Source organism: Vipera berus (assembly GCF_964194415.1).
Source record: "Vipera berus genome assembly, chromosome: 2".
NCBI classification, from domain to species: domain Eukaryota; kingdom Metazoa; phylum Chordata; class Lepidosauria; order Squamata; family Viperidae; genus Vipera; species Vipera berus.
The window spans coordinates 110,549,063-110,568,621 of NC_138203.1; the positions used below are offsets into that span (position 1 = coordinate 110,549,063).

Here is a 19,559-nt window from a genome sequence, read left to right on the forward strand (position 1 = left end):
TGCTAAACAAAGCAGAAAAGCGCTCGCCCACCCCCACGAATGAATTCAGAATGGTGGATAAGGCTGTATCTATCCACCAAGTATCTACCTGAGGCAACCTTGCAAGGTTATGTCCGAAATATATAGGGCCTTTCCAAATCATTCAGATCATGAATCCTGTCACAGTGGAGCTGAACTTGCCAGAAAGCTTCAGGTGGGTCCATTCAGTATTTAATTGCAGTCTTTTAAAACTCTCTCATGAATCTGGCTTGAGGCCAGTCAAGAAACCACCTCCTCCTCCCATTGTAGTTAAGGGAGAGGAGCACTATGAAATACAAAAGATTCTTGACTCCAGATATCACAAGGGAAAATTACAAAACGTAGTATTGTGGAAAGGCTACTTGCTAGCAGACGTTGAGTGGGTGGCTGCTTCTGATGTTAGGGCAGCGAGGTTAAGAAGTTTCATAATAGATACCATCAATGGCCCCAATGAGGGGTGTGGCCACAGTTGAGTTGTGAGTAATGATGCGTATATATGTTTATTGTTGTTTCAGGTCTATCCTTCCAGGGGGTCAATTGGTGTCAAGACTGATTTGCACTTTGACATATATTCTGCTTTACTCGCAGCTTGACAAAGAAAATGGATGAGGGGGAATGGAATGCAAGGGTGGGGGCAATTGCATCTGAGCATCATCTCTTCCCATGAGAGAGTGCTCCAACCCAAGGACACATCAAGCAGGTGGACTAGTGTGGCTTGCTGGTTCCCATACAAAATGAACAGAAGTGATTGGTGGATGTTATAGACTGTGGGTAGCCCATAGGGAAAGGGGGGAATTAACTATTCTAGCTTTTGCACAGGAAATGCAGAACTGGTTTCACTTCATCTATTCCAATATGGTTTATTCAGTAAAGTTTATAATCTTGGTAAAATAATGTCCCAGGAGTTTCTTTTTCTGGCTCCACCAACTGGATGGTTGATACCCTCCCTTATTGAAGGACATGTTGGGTCACTTTGCAAACGGAAAATTTTTCACAAAGCTAGACTTGAGGGAAGCATACTACCAAGTGAGAATTGAGGGGGACGAATGGAAGACGCCATTCAACTGCTCCCTGGGTTGCTACCAATTCTCCGTGATGCCGTTTGGGCCACAAGGGGACCCTGTAGTGTTCATGCAGTTAATAAATTAAGTCCTGCCTGAGCACTTGTACAAGGGGGCCCTGATATATTTAGATTATACATTGATATAGATAAGAGATGGATTTATTATCATTTATTATCATTTTTTGCTATGACCACACTGGCCCACATTAAAAATGAAATTCTGTTGCCTGCTCTCGAAAGAAAGTGTATATCTATACATACCACACATATACACATGCTGAAGTCTCAGCTTTTTGTGAATCTGTCCAGATGTGATTACCATAATACCAGCTTGGACTACCTAGGCTACCGAATCTTGAAGGATAACATAGAGATAGACTCTGGAAATGTACAAGCGATCCTAGAGTGGGATCCTTCGCAAATGAGGAGACAACTATAAAGTTTCCTTAGCTTTCCTAACTTCTGTTGTCAGTTTACCTCCATGTTCGCTCAGATAGCCCTGCCTATCACGAATTTGTCAAAAATGAAAGGGGAAACTAAGCCCAGGCCCAGCCAACTCCTAAGCTGGTCACTGGAGTGTCAAGTCGCGTTCAAGAAGCTTAAATGTCTTCTCGCCGCCAAACTGGTCCTAAAACACCCTGACCCAGATGAGCCCAGCACTGCTCCCATGGCCACATGATGTGGCAATGGAGGCAGTGCTGCTTCAGAAGAATGTAAAGGAAAAATTACAGCCATGCGCTCACACCTCCCGCAAGCTCTCTGAGACTGAGAGACAATGGGCTATCTGGGAGAAGGAAGCCTATGCGGTCCATCGGGCCTTCCTTACTTGGAGGCAATCCTGGAGGGCAGTAAAATCCCCTTTGAGGTGTGGACAGACCACAAAAATCTAGAAGCGTTGAAGGCTCCCTGAAACCTATCTCCCAAACAGGTCCAGTGGGCTCAATACTTCAACCGATTCAACTTCACCCTCCGCTACCTACTGGGAGGCCGGAACGTCTTGGCAGATGCCCTGTCCCAGATGTCACAGTATAACAGTGCTTGAGAGGAGGTAGTTAACTCCATCATCCCCTCCAAGCAAATAGCAGCACCAAGCACCAGCTTTCACGAGACAGCAGGAAGCATCATCAGTGTAGACCAAGGGCCTGACATGGCCATTAAAAGAAGCCCTGATAGGGGATGCGTGGTTCCAGCAACATGAGTGAACTGTCATTAAGAGATGGACTGGCATGGATGGGGAGCAAGCTATATGTCCTGCTGAACCAGAGGACGTTAGTATAGCAGCAAAGCCATGACACGAAGGCAGCGGGGCATTTTGGATTTGTGAAGACCCTTCACTTTGTAAAGAGACAGTTTTGGTGGCTACGATTGAAGAAGGACATAGAAGCCTACGTAGCCAGCTGTCCTGTGTGAACTTTTGGCAAAGAGGCTGCCTGCTAAGCCTCCAGGGCTGTTACAGACGATAACCAGCCCCACAGCTCCCTGGAGGGAGATAGCTATGGACTTTATTGTGGAGCTGCTGCAGTGGGAACACTGGGAACACTGTGATCTGAGTCATTACAGACTTATTTTCTAAGCAAGCCTACTTTGTGGCATGTTCTAGGATCCCCTCTGGCTAAGCTACCGGGCTGCATGGTATTCTGAAACACTTAATCTCAGATCGTGGGGTGCAGTTCACCTCAAAATTTTGGCAAGAATTCCTGAAGCTGCTAGTCTCCTCCCAGGGCCTTAGCTCCACCCATCATCCTCGAATGGCGCTTGTGAACATACAAATGCAGTCCTGGAGCAGTATCTTGGATGCTACATGAAGTACCAGCATACCAATTGGACTGAGATTCTGCCCTTTGCTGAGGTGGCATACAATAACTCTATGCACAGTAGCACTGGGTTTATTTCCTCTCAGGTGGCTACTGGAGTGGAATTTACACTTATGCCAGAGCTTCCTTAAGAGTCTCTTTCATCATCATCTTTGGCTGAGTGGATGAGTACACTAAAAACTATCTGGCCCATAGTGCACAAAGTGCTAGAGGCAGTAAGGGAAGTGCAGAAGAGGCAGGCTGACAAGATGAGGCTCCCTCCAAGGGAGTTTAGGATAAGGGAGGAGGTGTATCTGTCCACAAAGTTCCTGCAGTTGGAGCAACCCTGCAAGAAGTTGGGCCCTAAGTAAATAGGTCCTTTGCCCATTATCCAGATTGTAAATTCGGTGACAGTGGAATTAAAATTACTCCAAAATCCCAGATGCATTCACTCAGTGTTTCACTTTAGTTTGTTGAAGCCCTTTCGTATGTCCCTTTTACGGCCAGCCATTAAGCCTCTTCCCCCCTCCCCCCTTAGAACCATTTTGAGATCAAGGAAATCCTTGACTCTCAGTACCACAAGGAAGGTTGCACTATTTGGTTTTGTGGAAAGGGTTTCCATTAGCAGAGGCAGAGTAGGTGGTGGCAGGAATGTCGATGCTCCCAGACTTACTCAGAGGTTGCATGCCAAGTACCCAAATCGACCCTGATAGGATGGTTGTGTGCAAAGACTAGTGTAGGAATAATGTTTGTGTTTGTTTCTTTGTAGGATTAATCTTTCTGGAGGGTCGGCATATCATGGTTGACTCGGTACACAGCCTGCTTGCAACCAGACAACAATAATGGAAGGGGGAGGGAAGACATCAGAATGTGAGGATGGTTTGGGAGGGAAACTCTGGAATGCCATCTGGAAGCCTGAGACCGTTCCACTCCAAAATCATCAGCTCTGGGAATGTCCAAGGCAGACAGATTGTTCTCAAAACAACCCAGGTGCAACCGATTGGTAGACAAAGGAAAATGGGAAGTCCAGGGTGGGGGGGATTTATCTTATGCTTTTTGTACGTGAAATATTAGAACTGGCTTTTCCACTTCTGTACCAACATGGCTTTTAAGTAAAGAATACTCCTGGGGAAAAATGTTTGTGAGTTTTTTTGCTGGCTAGCATATAGGGACAGTTGACAGGAAGACTGCTATCATGTCTCCCCTGTGCCTTCTCTTCATTAGGGTAAGCTTAGCTAATTCCCTTAGTCATTTATCATATGATTTATCCTCCAGAGCTCTTATCAATCCTGTTGCTCTTCTTCGCACTTTTTACAGGGCCTCAGATTCTTTTTTGTATCACAGTGATCAGAACTGGACACAGTATTCCAGTTGTGGCCTCACTGGTGCAGAATAGAGCCATGTGATCCCTCTATTGATGCAGTCCAGAACTGCATTGGCTTTTTGGCAGCTGTGGCATACTGCTGAGTCATACTTAAATGGTGATCCACTAGTTACTACTGTTGAACCAGGTACTTCCTATTCTAAACCTGTGCATTTGGTTTTTCCTGCCTAAGTGCAGGATCTTACTTTTCTCATTTTTCTGCATCTTTTTGGAGAAGGCCCAATGCTTAAGTCTGTTGAGTTCCTTCTGAATCTCGAGTTTATCTTCCAGGGTGCTTGGCAATTCTCCCCAGCTTGATGTCCTCTGCAAATTTGATGAGTTCTCATTATATCCCTTCATCTAGATCATTTATGAAGATGTTAAAGAGCACTAGGACCGAGGCAGAACCTTGACGTACCCCACTGCATGCTTCCCTCCGTGTAGATGTAGTTCCATTGAGGACCATCCCTGAGTGTGGTTGGTCAGCCAACTGCAAATCCATCTGATGATGGTGCTATCTATTCCCCATTGTTCTATCTGGCCAAGAAGTAGGCTGTGGTCTACTTTGTCAAATTCCTTACTGAAGTCCAAGTATGCTATATCCTGTGTAGGACTTAATCTACATATTTATGTTGCCTTTTAATTGGGGAAGAAACAGGTAGTATAGGTAGTCCTTGGGTTATGAGTGTAATTGAGCCTGCTCATTATGTCAGAAGTTGGGATAGCTGTACAGTGAGCTGCCTTACTTAATGACCCCTAATCTCTGCTCTCCTGATGCGGTTGTTAAAAGAACACAAAGGTCATTAAGTGGAGCATGGGGAACCTCAAGGGCCCCTGAGGTGGCCAAGGGAGGCCTATTGCAAGCCCTGCCCCAGGCCTTCCCACCTCCTGGACAACTATTTATTTGAAATGGTCTAGGGCAGTGGTGGCGAACCTTTTTGAGACTGAGTGCCCAAACTGCAACCCTAAACCCACTTATGCATCGCCGGGTGCCGTGGGCATGGCTACTGAGTGGGTGTGGCCATCGAGTGGGCATGGCAGCATGGTTGGGCATGGCCAGGGTGGGCATGGCCACCTTGATGTCACTCCTGGGGAGGGATGCCTGTGAGAGCTGGGCAAGGTTGGGGGAGATCCAGGGGGTCTCTGGGGGGTGCGTGCGACAGTGGGCAGGAGGCTCATCATCTTGTTTCAGGAATGAGCCAATCAGATCACAGTAGGATTCAATTATTGTTGTCATGTATGGAAGCTGAGAGGAGGACATTTGTCAGTGTGTTATGTGATTGCTATCAAATTGGTTGGGGTTTTTTTGTGTTCTTTCATTTAGTGAGCTTGTAAAACGTAGTAAAATTAAAGTAATGGTGCGAAGAGTTGACTGGTCACCCAGAAAGCAATGTAAAATAGAATTATTAAGTGAACAAGGCTACAGTTATAAAGAAATTAGAAGGAAAATTGGTGGAAACTTAACCAAAGGTGGCATTTCTACTGTACACTTTTCTCAAAAGGTTTCCACAGTTTTGGCCACTACTGTATGAGGGGGGAATTAAACAATAAAACCAGTGTTTTGGATTTTAAAGGTTGTTGGAAAAGTACTCATTCATTTTACCAGATGCTGAAAATAACAGAAATCTGAAGCAGAATGGCTGTACTAGCAGATGAAAATGATATAAAATCTGGACGAGGAATGGTCAATAAAGCATTCTTGGTTTTCTATTTTATCTTTCCTAATAAACTGTAACCAACCTCCTCACTTAACTTTGCACAACTTGTGGGTCCCATGCCATTCCAAATACCTGCAAGAAAGCAGCTGCAATCTGAGTACTCTAGCTCGGGGCTTTTCCAGTCGCCTAGCAAGAGGTCAAAAACTTGATGACCACCCCCTCCCAAAAAAGGAAAAAAAGTGATAAAGTACAGTAGTCCTCGACTTACAACAGTTACCTTATTGACTATTGAAAGTTACTAAGGCACTGAATAAAGTGGCTTGACCATTTTTCACTTATGATTGTTGCAGCATCCCCAGGGTCATGTCTTCCCCTCCTTCTCATTCCCATCTTCCTTCCTTCCTTCCTTCCTTCCTTCCTTCCTTCCTTCCTTCCTTCCTTCCTTCCTTCCTTCCTTCCTTCCTTCCTTCCTTCCCCCTCCCCTCCTTCATTCCTCCCTCTCTCTCTCTCTCTCCCTTTCTCCAAGGTGCAAACACCTGTATCTTCCTCCTCAACCCCCCCCCCCGAAGCTTCTGCAAAATGCAAAAGTACTCCATTTTGCAAGCCAAGTTAGAACAAGAAAGGGGACAGGCACAAACTTACATTTTTGAATGGGAAATCCGCATGAAGGCATCTCCCTGCTAAGTTTGATCCATAAGGTAACATGGGAGGCTCAGAGAAATCTTAAAGCGCTGGAAAACAAAGCCTCCCTGCAACCTTTGCTCTCCAGCTGTCATCTGATCCGAGAAGCCAAGTTTGTTTCTCTTTGCCTTCTCTCTCACCCAGTGGTTGCAAAATCCTGGTCGTCAAAAGGCAGCCCAACTCGTTCACCCCACCTCCCCAAACAGTTCACCTTCCCAACACAAACATTCAAAGGGATGTCTGCTTATACTACGTGCCCCTGCCCTGCAACTAATTACTTGGGAAATTTTCTCTGAAGAGCAAATCCTGGTCCTCAAATGAAAGGCAGCCCACCTTGTTCACCCCCCCCCCCAAACAGTTCGCCTTCCCAACACAAACATTCAAAGAGGTGTCTGCTTATACTACGCGCCCCTGCCCTGTAACTAATTACTTGGGAAATTTTCTCCGAAGAGCAAATCCCAAAGAGTTGTCTTTGGTAGCCGGTAAAAGAGACCGAACTGGTTTTGGAAATTCGGGCTACAGCTTTTCCATCACAAGCTGCATCCACAAAGCCCAAGAGAGGGTCGCTTCTAAGGGGCGAAAGACTTCGGAAGGGGGTTGGGGAAAAAAATCAGAAAGAAGCAGCCGCCTTTCGCAAAGCAAGCTTGCTGCGGCACATTCGCTTCTCCCTCCTGCCTTCCACCAAGTTGGAGCATTTTCCTTCTTTTTTTCCCTTTGAAGGCGCAGATTTTCCCCTCCCAGTAAGGCACGCATGTAGCAGATAAATCCAACCACTTCCACGACTATAACCTTTTCACCTCATGGTGCTTGGCCTGCAGCCTTGCTCTGCGTGGAGGACGGAGCCCCATTGGAGGCTTCCTGACAGGCTGTGTAGGGGCGCCCAGCAGGGCAGGACAGCCGCCCATCACCAGAACCCCCGGACAGCCACGGGTGGCGGCAAGGAGACAGCCTGGCTTCCCCTTGTCGCTGCTGGTTGTCTGGTCTCTGCGGCCCAATGCCCCCCCTCCCCTCACAGCTCGTAAGGCCGAGGTCACGGCTGGAGATCCACGCCTGTTCTCAGCCCCTGGCAGTGCGCTCACCTCCCACTGTGTGTGTGTGTGTGTGTGTGTGTATGTATGCATATGTGTATGTGTATATGTGTATATATGTGTGTGTGTGTGTGTGTGCGTGTGTAAATTACTAACAAAGAATTAAGGTGAGTAATTTACACAAATATATGAGCTGTCCGGTGTGACTACTGCCTGTTTGATGGCCTTCAAGATAGGCTGAAAACAGGAAATAAAGATTTGCCCCATGTTTGGGGCCTAGCAAGGTAATCTAAATAGTTAACATTTGACATATGTGTGTATGTATGTATGTATGTGTGTGTATATATATATATATATATATATATATATATATATATATATATATATATATATATATATATATATATATATATATATATATATATATATATATATGTGTGTGTGTGTGTGTGTGTGTGTGTGTGTGTGTGTGTGTGTGTGTGTGTAAATTACTAACAAAGAATTTAAAGGGAAACTGAGATGCATTTCTGACTCTTTAGTCTTCATCAGTCAGCTATACCCTTCTGAGATTCGAATCTGGGCTGATTGCATACAAGGCAGTGTTATTTGCCTCTAAGCCACAAGGTCTCTCTCGCTTTTGTTAGCTTTTTTTCTGCAAGGGAAGATATGTTTCAAATGTTAACTATTTAGATTACCTTGCTAGGCCCCAAACATGGAGCAAATCTTTATTTCCTGTTTTCAGCCTATCTTGAAGGCCATCGAAGGCCATCGATTGCCTTGTATGCAATCAGCCCAGATTCGAATCTCAGAAGGGTATAGCTGACTGATGAAGACTAAAGAGTCAGAAATGCATCTCAGTTTCCCTTTAAATTCTTTGTTAGTAATTTACACAAATATATGAACTGTCCAGTGTGACTACAGCCTGTTCAATGGCCTTCAAGATAGGCTGAAAACAGGAAATAAAGATTTGCTCCATGTTTGGGGCCTAGCAAGGTAATCTAAATAGTTAACATTTGAAACATATCTTCCCTTGCAGAAAAAAAGCTAACAAAAGCGAGAGAGACCTTGTGGCTTAGAGGCAAATAACACTGCCTTGTATGCAATCAGCCCAGATTCGAATCTCAGAAGGGTATAGCTGACTGATGAAGACTAAAGAGTCAGAAATGCATCTCAGTTTCCCTTTAAATTCTTTGTTAGTAATTTACACAAATATATGAACTGTCCAGTGTGACTCAAGTATTTCTCACAGAAAAGTATTGCAGGAACACATGTTTTGCTATACACAGGTTTATTCCCTTTGTGTGTATTGAAACACAACAAAAAAGGGAGGAAAAAAAGCAAATTGGACATAATGTCAAACAAAACTCCAAAAATGGGCCGGACAAAATTATTGGCATCTTTAACTTAATATTTGGTTGCACACCCTTTGGAAAAAATAACTGAAATCAGTCGCTTCCTATAACCATCAATAAGCTTCTTACACCTCTCACCCGAAATTTTGGAATACTCTTCCTTTGCAAACTGCTCCAGGTCTCTCTTATTGGAAGGGCACCTTTTCCCAAGAGCAATTTTAAGATCTCTCCACAGGTGTTCAATGGGATTCAGATCTGGACTCATTGCTGGCCACTTCAGAACTCTCCAGCGCTTTCTTGCCATCCATTTCTGGGTGCTTTTTGACGTATGTTTGGGGTCATTGTCCTGCTGGAAGACCCAAGATCTCGGTTGCAAACCCAGCTTTCTGACACTGGGCTCTACAGTGCAAACCAAAATCCTTTGGTAATCCTCAGATTTCATGATGCCTTGCACACATTCAAGGCACCTAGTGCCAGAGGCAGCAAAACAACCCCAAAACATCATTGAACCTCCACCATATTTCACTGTAGGTACTGTGTTCTTTTCTTTGTAGGCCTCATTTCATTTTCGGTAAACAGTAGAATGATGTGCTTTCCCAAAAAGCTCTATCTTGGTCTCATCTGTCCACAAGACGTTTTCCCAGAAGGATTTTGGCTTACTCAAGTACATTTTGGCAAACTGTAATCTTGCTTTTTTATGCCTCTGTGTCAGCAGTGGGGTCCTCCTGGGTCTCCTGCCATAGCGTTTCATTTCATTTAAATGTCGATGGATAGTTTGCGCTGACACTGATGCTCCCTGAGCCTGCAGGACAGCTTGCATTCCTTTGGAACTTGTTTGGGGCTGCTTATCCACCATCCGGACTATCCTGGGTTGCAACCTTTCATCAATTTTTCTCTGTCCACGACCAGGGAGATTCGCTACAGTGCCATGGGTTGCAAACTTCTTGATAATGTTGCGCACTGTGGACAAAGGCAAATCTAGATCTCTGGAGATGGACTTGTAACCTTGAGATTGTTGATATTTGTCCACAATTTTGGTTCTCAAGTCCTCAGACAGTTCTCTTCTCCTCTTTCTGTTGTCCATGCTTAGAGTGGCACACACAGACACACAATGCAAAGACTAAGTGAACTTCTCTCCTTTTTATCTGCTTTCAGGTGTGATTTTTATATTGCCCACACCTGTTACTTGCCCCAGGTGAGTTTAAAGGAGCATCACATGATTGAAACAATCTTATTTACCCACAATTTTGAAAGGGTGCCAATAATTTTGTCCGGCCCATTTTTGGAGTTTTGTTTGACATTATGTCCAATCTGCTTTTTTTCCTCCCTTTTTTGTTGTGTTCCAATACACACAAAGGGAATAAACCTGTGTATAGCAAAATATGTGTTCCTGCAATACTTTTCTGTGAGAAATACTTGATTTTCTGGAAAACTTTCTGGGGTGCCAACAATTTCGGCCATGACTCTGTGTGTGTGTGTGTGTGTGTGTGTGTGTGTGTGTGTGTGTGTATACACACACACATATACGCACACACACACACACAATTTTACCGCTTTTTCATGTTAGTCATTAAGTGAATCTAAATGTTAAGTGAACTCCATGATTGTTAAGAAATTGGAAGCAAATGCCAGTTTCTAGAAAAAGAACTTGTAAATCATGGTCAGTTGACCATGGGTTACTGCAAACAGCTGTAAATGTGGCCCAGTTACTGAGCACCCAAAATGCAATTGTGTAACTTTAGAGGCACCTTATTGTTGGAACTTTGAATCCAGGTGATAAGTAGTCTGGGAAGGTCTTCTAAGTAACCGGAGGTAAGTAGAGGACTATCTGTAATGCACTGTATGGAATCACTGAAGTTCTAAGAGTTTATTTTTCTAAGCAGTTTGTTAGGTTCCTTCCATGGTTGGTAAAAAGGATATCAGAACAGTTATGTTGTTGTTGTTAGCTGCGAAGTCGTGTCCGACCCATCGCTACCCTATGGACAACGTTCCTCCAGGCCTTCCTGTCCTCTACCATCTTCTGGAGTCCATTTAAGCTCACGCCTACTGCTTCAGTGACTCCATCCAGCCACCTCATTCTCTGTCGTCCCCTTCTTCTATTGCCCTCAATCTTTCCCAGCATTAGGCTCTTCTCCAGTGAGTCCTTCTCATTAGGTGGCCAAAGTATTTGAGTTTTAGCTTCAGGATCTGGCCTTCTAAAGAGCAGTCAGGGTTGATCTCCTCTAGGACTGACCAGTTTGATCGCCTTGCAGTCCAAGGGACTCGCAGGAGTCTTCTCCAGCACCATAGTTCAAAGGCCTCAATTCTTTGGCGCTCAGCCTTTTTTATGGTCCAGCTTTCACTGTCATACATTGCAACTGGGACGACCATAGCCTTGACTATACGCACTTTTGTTGACAGGGTGATGTCTCTGCTTTTTAGTGTGCTGTCTAGATTTGCCATGGCTTTCCTCCCCAGGAGCAAGCGTCTTTTAATTTCTTGGCTACAGTCCCCATCTGCAGTGATCTTGGAGCCCAGGAAAATAAAATCTGTCACTATCTCCATTTCTTCCGCATCTGTTTGCCAGGAATTGAGAGGGCCGGATGCCATGATCTTGGTTTTCTTAATGTTAAGTTTCAACCCAAGTTTTGCACTCTCCTTCTTCACACATAACACGAGGCTCTTTAGTTCTTCTTCACTTTCTGCCATTAGAGTGGTATCATCTGCATATCTTAGGTTGTTGATATTTCTTCCGGCAATCTTAATTCCAACTTTTGATTCATCTAGCCCTGCCATTCTCATGATGTGCTCTGCATATAAGTTAAATAGGAAGGGCGACAGTATACAGCCTTGCCGGACTCCTTTCCCAATTTTGAACCAATCAGTGGTTCCGTGTCCAGTTCTCACTGTTGCTTCTTGGCCCACATATAGGTTTCTCAAGAGATGAATAAGATGGTCTGGTACTCCCATCTCTTTAAGAACTTACCACAGTTTGTTATGATCCACACAATCAAAGGCTTTAGCATAGTCAATGAAGCAGAAGTAGATGTTTTTCTGGAACTTTCTAGCTTTCTCCATGATCTGACGTATGTTGGCAATTTGATCTCTAGTTCCTCTGCCTCTTTGAAATCCTGCCTGTACTTCTGGTAGTTCTCGATCCACATACTGCTGAAGTCTAGCTTGTAGGATTTTAAGCATAACTTTACTAGCATGTGAAATGAGTGCAATGGTGCGATAGTTTGAAGATTCTTTGGCACTGACTTTCTTTGGAATTGGAATGTAAACTGACCTTTTCCAATCCTGTGGCCACTGTTGAGTTTTCCAAATTTGCTGGCAAATTGAGTGTAGCACTTTTACTGCATCATCTTTTAAGATTTTGAATAGCTCAGCTGGAATACTGTCACCTCCACTAGCTTTGTTGTTGCTCATTTTTTCTAAGGCCAACTTCACTTCACATTCTAGGATGTCTGGCTCGAGGTCAGTGACCACCTCATTGTGATTATCAGGGACATTAAGCTCATTCTTGTATAGTTCTTCTGTGTAATTTTGCCACCTCTTCTTAATCTCTTCTGCCTCTGTTAGGTCCCTGCCATTTTGGTCCTTTATCGTGCCCATTTTTGCATGAAACATTCCCTTCATCTCTCCAATTTTCTTGAAAAGATCTCTGGTCCTCCCTATTCTATTGTTTTCTTCTATTTCTTTGCACTGTTCATTTAAGAAGGCATTCTTATCTCTTCTAGCTATTCTCTGGAATTCTGCATTCAATTGGGCGTATCTTTCTTTTTCTCCCTTGCCTTTTGCTTCCCTCCTTTCCTCAGCTATTTGCAAAGCTTCCTCAGACAGCCATTTTGCTTTCTTGCATTTCTTTTTCTTTGGGATGGTTTTGGTTGTTACCTCTTGTACAATGTTGCGAACCTCTGTCCATAGTTCTTCAGGCACTCTGTCTATCAGATCTAATTCCTTAAATCTATTTGTCACCTCTACTGTATATTCAACAGGGATATGATTTAATTCATACCTGAGTGGCCTAGTGCTTTTCCCTACTTTCTTCAGTTTAAGCCTAAACTTTGCAACGAGAAGCTGATGGTCTGAGCCACAGTCAGCTCCTGGTCTTGTTTTTACTGACTGTATAGAGCTTCTCCATCTTTGGCTGCAGAGCATATAGTCAATCTGATTTCTGTGTTGACCGTCTGGTGATGTCCATGTGTAGAGCCGTCTCTTGGGTTGTTGGAAAAGAGTGTTTGCTATGACCATCGTATTCTCTTGACAAAATTCTATCAGCCTGTGCCCTGCTTCATTTTGTACTCCAAGGCCAAACTTGCCTGTTATTCTGGTTATCTTTTGGCTTCCTACTTTAGCATTCCAATCTCCCATGATGATAAGGACATCATTTTTTTGTGTTATTTCTATAAGGTGCTGTAGGGCTTCATAGAACCGGTTAATTTCATCCTCTTCAGCACTGGTGGTTGGGGCATAGACTTGGACTACTGTGATATTGAATGGTTTGCCTTGGAAAACCCTATGGACAGTACCAAAAGAACAGTTATAGTTATTGTCTATTTAAAAAAGCTTTAAAATGATATCTGAATATACATTTAAATAAAACTACATGTAGTATACATTGTCCTTGACTTACAACCATTTGTTTAGTGGCACTGAAAAAAGTGACTTATAACCATATTTCACATGACCAGACAGTTCCATCCACCAGAGTTCTTCACCTGGGCACAGTGATAGACACAAGGAGGTGCGAGGTTTACCTGTCTCAGGAACGTCGGGACAGTATCCGATCCCTAGTCTCCCAGATCCAAAGGGAGCGAGTAGTCGCCCTAGCAATCCTTTCCTAACTGCTAGGGAAGATGGTTTACTGCATAGCAGTGGTTCCTTGGGCTCCCCTCCAATGGTTCTTGCTCCCATTCCAGAGTCTAGGCACCAGTTCCTCCAACCACAGGGTAAAGATCCCATCAGAGACCCTGCAATCCCTCCAATGGTGGGTCTCCCCAGCAATGGACAGGGGAATCTTGTTCAAGGAGCCCAACTGACTCATTCTAACATCAGATGCCAGCTTGTTTGGCTGAGGAGCGCACCTGCAATCCCAGTTGGCTCAGGGTCGGTGGTACCAGTCAGATCAGAAGCACAACATAAACTGGTTGGAACTCAGAGCTATTCATCTGGCTCTACACCATTTTCGCCACACACTGTAGCAAGGGAACACGTTCTAGTTTTCATGGACAACATCACGATGAAAGCCCATATCAACTGGCAAGGGGTCCCTCATGGCCCAGGCTCAATTATTAGGAACTTGGGCAGAGACCAACCTCTTGTCCCCCAAGGCGTAGCAGGTCTCGGGAGAGATGAATCGCCAAGCTGATTTCTTGAGCAAGGAAACAGTGGACCACTCCGAGTGGCGCCTAAACCCAGCTCTCTTCAGAGAGATATCGGAGAGGTTCAGTCACCCAGCACTGGACTTGTTTGCTACCCTGGTGAATTCCCAGCTCCCGAGATTCTTCTCCCGGTTCCCATCTCCAGGGGCGGAAAGGTAGATGCCCTCCGCAGTCCATGGCCCAGGGAGCTCCTGTATGCATTCCCTCCTCTCCCTCTGTTCCAGGCAGTTATTCAAAAGATACTGCAAGAACAGGCAGAGGTGATACCACTGAACTATTAATGGACCCAGACAACACGTTGTCTATTAAGTATTTGACTGTAAAATTAGAAAAATAATAAAATATTTATATAAAAAAGGACACCTGCCCATCCTAGACAAGTTTAAATCACCAGGATCAGATGGATTACATTCCAGAGTTCTGAAGGAACTGACAGATGTCATCTCGGAACCATTGAATCTTATATTTCAAAGATCCTGGAGAACAAGGGAAATACCAGAGCACTGGAAAAGGGCTGATGTGTTTCCATCTTCAAAAAAGCAAAACAAATGGATTCAGGAAACTACAGACCAATCAGCCTGACATCAATACCTGGGAAGATCCCCCAAAAGATAATCAAGCAACAGATCTGCAAATATTTATTTATTTATTTATTTATTTATTTATTTATTTATTTATTTATTTATTTATTTATTTATTTATTTATTTAGTTTTCTAAACCGCCCTATTCCCGAAGGACTCAGGGCGGTTTACAGGCAATATTTAAAAGACAATATAAAATTAAGATAAAAAATAGAATTAAAAAGAATTAAATTAATTAATAGGCCAACAATGTTAAAAACCTGAAACTAAAAGCCCCCCTCAGTCCAGGCCAGATAGATAAGTTTTTAACATTGTTTTATTGTTGGGCTATTATTAATTTAATTCTTTTAATTCTATTTTTATCTTAATTTTATATTGTCTTAAATATTGCCCTGTAAACCGCCCTGAGTCCTTCGGGAATAGGGCGGTTTAGAAAACTAATTAAATAAATAAATAAATAAATCTGCCTGACTATTGAAAGGTCTTTCAGTGTTCAGTTGTTTTAAGACCGGTTCTGCTAAGAATAGTCTTTTTAATTTCTCAAAAGTGGTTTGACACTCCATAGTGGAGTGGCTGGGTTTCAGCTTCCCCTCCCATTTGGTTTTTAATTGATTCGTGATGGGTAGTGCAATTTGAGCGAAAGAGGGGATGAATTGGCAGTAAAAATTTGCGAACCCAAGAAAGCTTTGCAGTTGTTTCCAGGTGCAAGGCGGAGCTCATTCTAACACTGCTCGGACCCTTTCTGGCTCCATCTCTATGCCATTCGGGGATATACAATACGCCAGGTAATCAATTCTCTCCTTGTGGAATTCATACCTAGACAAGTTTGGCATACAAACGGGCTGCCCGTACCTTATTTAATGCCACTCTAACCACTTTGACATGTTCTTCTTTAGTCTCTGTGAATATCAGGATAACATCTAAGTAGACAAGTACCCCCTTATAAAGATGCTCTTGGACCCCTCAGATCCTGTGTAATGTAAGGACCCGGCTCAGACCCTCTTCCCAAGAAAGCAGAACTCCTGTAACGACTCATTTCAAAAGGAACTTTTATTAGGAGAAGTTGACAGCAGATATAGAAGGCAGGATCTGAGAGGTTCCTGTGTGAATAAATAGGTTAAAAGAGCAGCTGGCAAATCACACCCAATAGTCCATCCGGTCAGTTCAAACAAGCCAATCTCCAGGTGTGGATCCGCTGTGGGAACAGGGATGATAAAACACCATTCCCAAGGTTGTTAGACCATTAGGTCTTCGTGCCTCTTCTTCCGCAGCAAGAGATAAGCCAGATGGCCGGAGGCACATTCCTTTCTCACCCCAGGTTGGCATTAATGGGAGAATAGTTCAAAGAGCAAGCAGATGGAGAGAAGCGAAGAGGATACATTGTAGTGGCTATAGTCAAGCAAAATTGTAACACCTACGACTTCCCCCCTCCCCCAAAGAGTATAGCAGAACCTGCAGGAATAAAGAATAAAGAAATGACCCCCTTCCCCAATACTGGGTTCTGACACACACCAACTGTTGTCACCTTTTCATCAAGCTGCTTGGCGATAGTATTGCAGCCCATTCCAATCTTGTGTAGGTCTACAATGTTGTCCCTGATATCCTTGGACAGCTCTTTGGTCTTGGCCATGCTGGAGAGTTTGGAATTTGATTGATTGATTGCTTCTGTGGAGAGGTGTCTTTTATACAGGTAACAAGCTGAGATTAAGAGCACTTCCCTTTAAGAGAGTGTTCTTAATCTCAGCTCATTACCTGTATAAAAGACACCTGGGAGCCAGAAATCTTGCTGATTGATAGGGGATCAAATACTTATTTCACTCATTAAAATGCAAATCAATTTATAACTTTTTTGAAATGTGTTTTTCTGGATTTTTTTTGTTGTTATTCTGTCTTTCACTGTTAAAATAAACCTACCATTAAAATTATAAACTGATCATTTCTTTGTCAGTGGGAAAATATACAAAATCAGCAGGGGATCAAATAGTTTTTTTCCCTCACTGTACCTAGTTTGGATAATGAAACATCTACAAGAAAACAACCAATCTCAGAGGGCACTGAGGACCCCTCATTTCAACCATGAGTTACAAATATTCTCCTTTATTAGAAAAATGTCTGCTCACTTTTCTGAACATTTCTAGAAACTGCCTATAGGAATTTCTTGTCAGATATAGAAAATAAGAAGCTAAAGAATTAATAAAGGCAACTACAGAAAAGCTAAAGGCAACTTTGAAATAATCTGTAGGGAGCCATGGTGGCACAGTGATTACAATGCAGTATTGCAGGCTAACTGACCACAGCCAGGGAGTTTGATCCTCACCAGCTCAAGGTTAATTCAGCCTTCCATCCTTCCAAGGTCAGTAAAATGAGTACCCAGATTGTTGCGGGCAATATGCTGACATTTGTAAATCATTCAGAGAGTGCTGTAAAGGACAACGAAGCAGTATATAAGTCTAAGTGCTATTGTTAGTGCTAGTTCTACTGGTCATGATCTATCCCTATAGATAGATGCCCCTGAATATCAATTGATAACATACAGGGGCATGTGAATGAGATAATCTGCTCCTGTTCTATTTGTGGATTTTGCATCTGACAGTTTGGAAAGTAGGAATGGTTCAGAATGGCTTTCTCCATGTAGAAAAAGCAAAATCTGTATCATTGTGTTTTTTTCTCTTTTCTTTCCTAGAAGATGATGTTTGTGTATTCAAGTGTTCTGTATCAAAGGAGACAGAATGCAGCCGAGTGGGAAAACAGTCCTTCATTATCACATTGGGATGCAATAGTGTCCTTATACAATTTGCAGCACCAAGTGGTATGTACTAGCAATTTTGAGTTGTATTTGAAGTTTTGGGAAACAGTAATATTGCACTGGCAAATAATTCTATGTGCTGCCAACACATAGCATTTTCAGGATGGATAACATCCATCATGTTAAATAATTCAGTCTGACATTCTCTCCTATGACATCATCTGGATTGATTGTTCTCCTTAATAGAGGTTTTGGACCATCAAGTGGCAAAGTCATGCATTGTTTAGCCCAACTGTCTAGATTTTAATTTTAAACCTTTGCTACTTATGCTGTATTTAGTGGACAGGTTGGACATTTGTTGGAACATTTGGAAAAGTTAAGATATAAGAGAAAGGATATTTGGTAGAAAACCAAAAAAACAAAATTTGTTTATCATGCTAAATTGTAACATTTTTATGGACAGTTATCTGTACTTAATTTAACTTAAATGTAAATATAGGATTTTCGATACTATTCACCTGTATTTGTTACATAAAAATGTACATTCTCTTTTTGTGTCCAAAAATTAACTAAATATATATGTATTAGAGAAGAAATTTCAAGCAGTTCTGTCATTTGTAAGCATGAACTAGTATTAAAAAGTTTAAATAATGAAAATGTGATGCACAGTTTAAAGTTGCTCCTTGATCCTCAATTATCACTGGATTCACAGTTGATTATTGTGACCTGGATCACACTGGCATAGATGTGTCTATGGTGCTAGCTGTGATCCTTGCAGCAATGATTTAGACCAGGGGTGTCAAACTGCCAGCCCACGGGTCGGACACATCATCAGGAAGCCACGCTCACCCCATTGCCGGCAATGGTGAAAATGCTCCGATACGTTGCACGACATCATGTGACGTCGCAAGTTTGACATGTCTGATTAAGACATAGTAATAGTTATCCATGCCTTAGTTACATCATTGTGTTTAACTACTGCAACATGTTGCATGTTAAGTATTGCTTGAGAGGCATCTAAGAATTGCATGCAGTTGGACCAAAATGTATTCCTTAAACAGTGGAAAGTATAGGAATGGTATGATTCCTGTTTGGAAAGATCTCTACTCCTTGTTGATTGCTTCCTGGGCATAGTTGATACGTTGATGTTGACCTTTAAAGCCCCACACAGCTTAGGGTTTGAGTCTCTCCAGGACTGCATCTTTTACAATGAAGATGTTTGTCTCATCTCTTGTTTCAGACTATGAATGTTCTCCCTTGAGAGGAAAATTTTGTGAAATGGAAAACATCACTTCCACATTAGCTGAGTTTTAATCTGTTGATCTGAATATTACATTTAAATTTAGCATTTTTATTTGAAATGTTCTAACTGCCATGAGTAAGCAAAAAAAGCAAGGCATAAATCCAGTAAATAAATGAAGTAATTTATAAATGTATAGGTAGTCCTCAACTTATGACCACAACTGACCCCAACATTTATGTTGTTAAGTTTGGTAAAAGCCATTTTATGAATTTTCTTGCCACAGTTGTTAAGTGAATCACTGCAGTTGATAAGTTAGTAATCTGGTTGTTAAGTGAATCCGGCTTCCCCACTAATTTTGCTTGCCACAAGATTGCAAAAGTTTTTTTTTCTTCTCTTACTATACCTAGAGGGGCATGACCTACAGATTGGCTGGCATGCCTTTCTGTGGTATGGTAAGAATAAAACACATAGATATTTCCAGAACCATGCTATAAGAAACACTTCTCTTAGAATGGGAAAAAATAAAAGAAAAAAATTATATTAAGATACCTGAATGGCTTTCAACAATGGAAGCCTTTGCTTACCCAAACTTAATTAACTATGATAAACTTGTAACATATAAAGACTTACTGGATAATGAAGGAAGATTGAAATCTAGACAAGACTTAC

General features: G+C 42.6%; 1 protein-coding gene across 7 annotated transcripts in view; it reads left to right on the top strand.

Annotated features, from left to right (window-relative positions):
• Positions 1-19,559, top strand: part of CARM1 (coactivator associated arginine methyltransferase 1) — a 123,401-nt gene that overhangs the window by 29,746 nt on the left and 74,096 nt on the right. For 6 of the 7 annotated variants that reach the window (XR_014025274.1, XR_014025275.1, XR_014025276.1 and 3 more), the window contains exon 2: positions 17,585-17,710. Coding sequence is in view for 4 of the 7 variants with exons in the window: in XM_081318779.1 (XP_081174905.1) it covers positions 17,585-17,710 (126 nt within the window). In the remaining 3 variants the exon portion in view is untranslated. The remainder of the gene's footprint in view (positions 1-17,584; positions 17,711-19,559) is intronic. The other variant, XM_081318780.1, reaches the window with a different exon arrangement.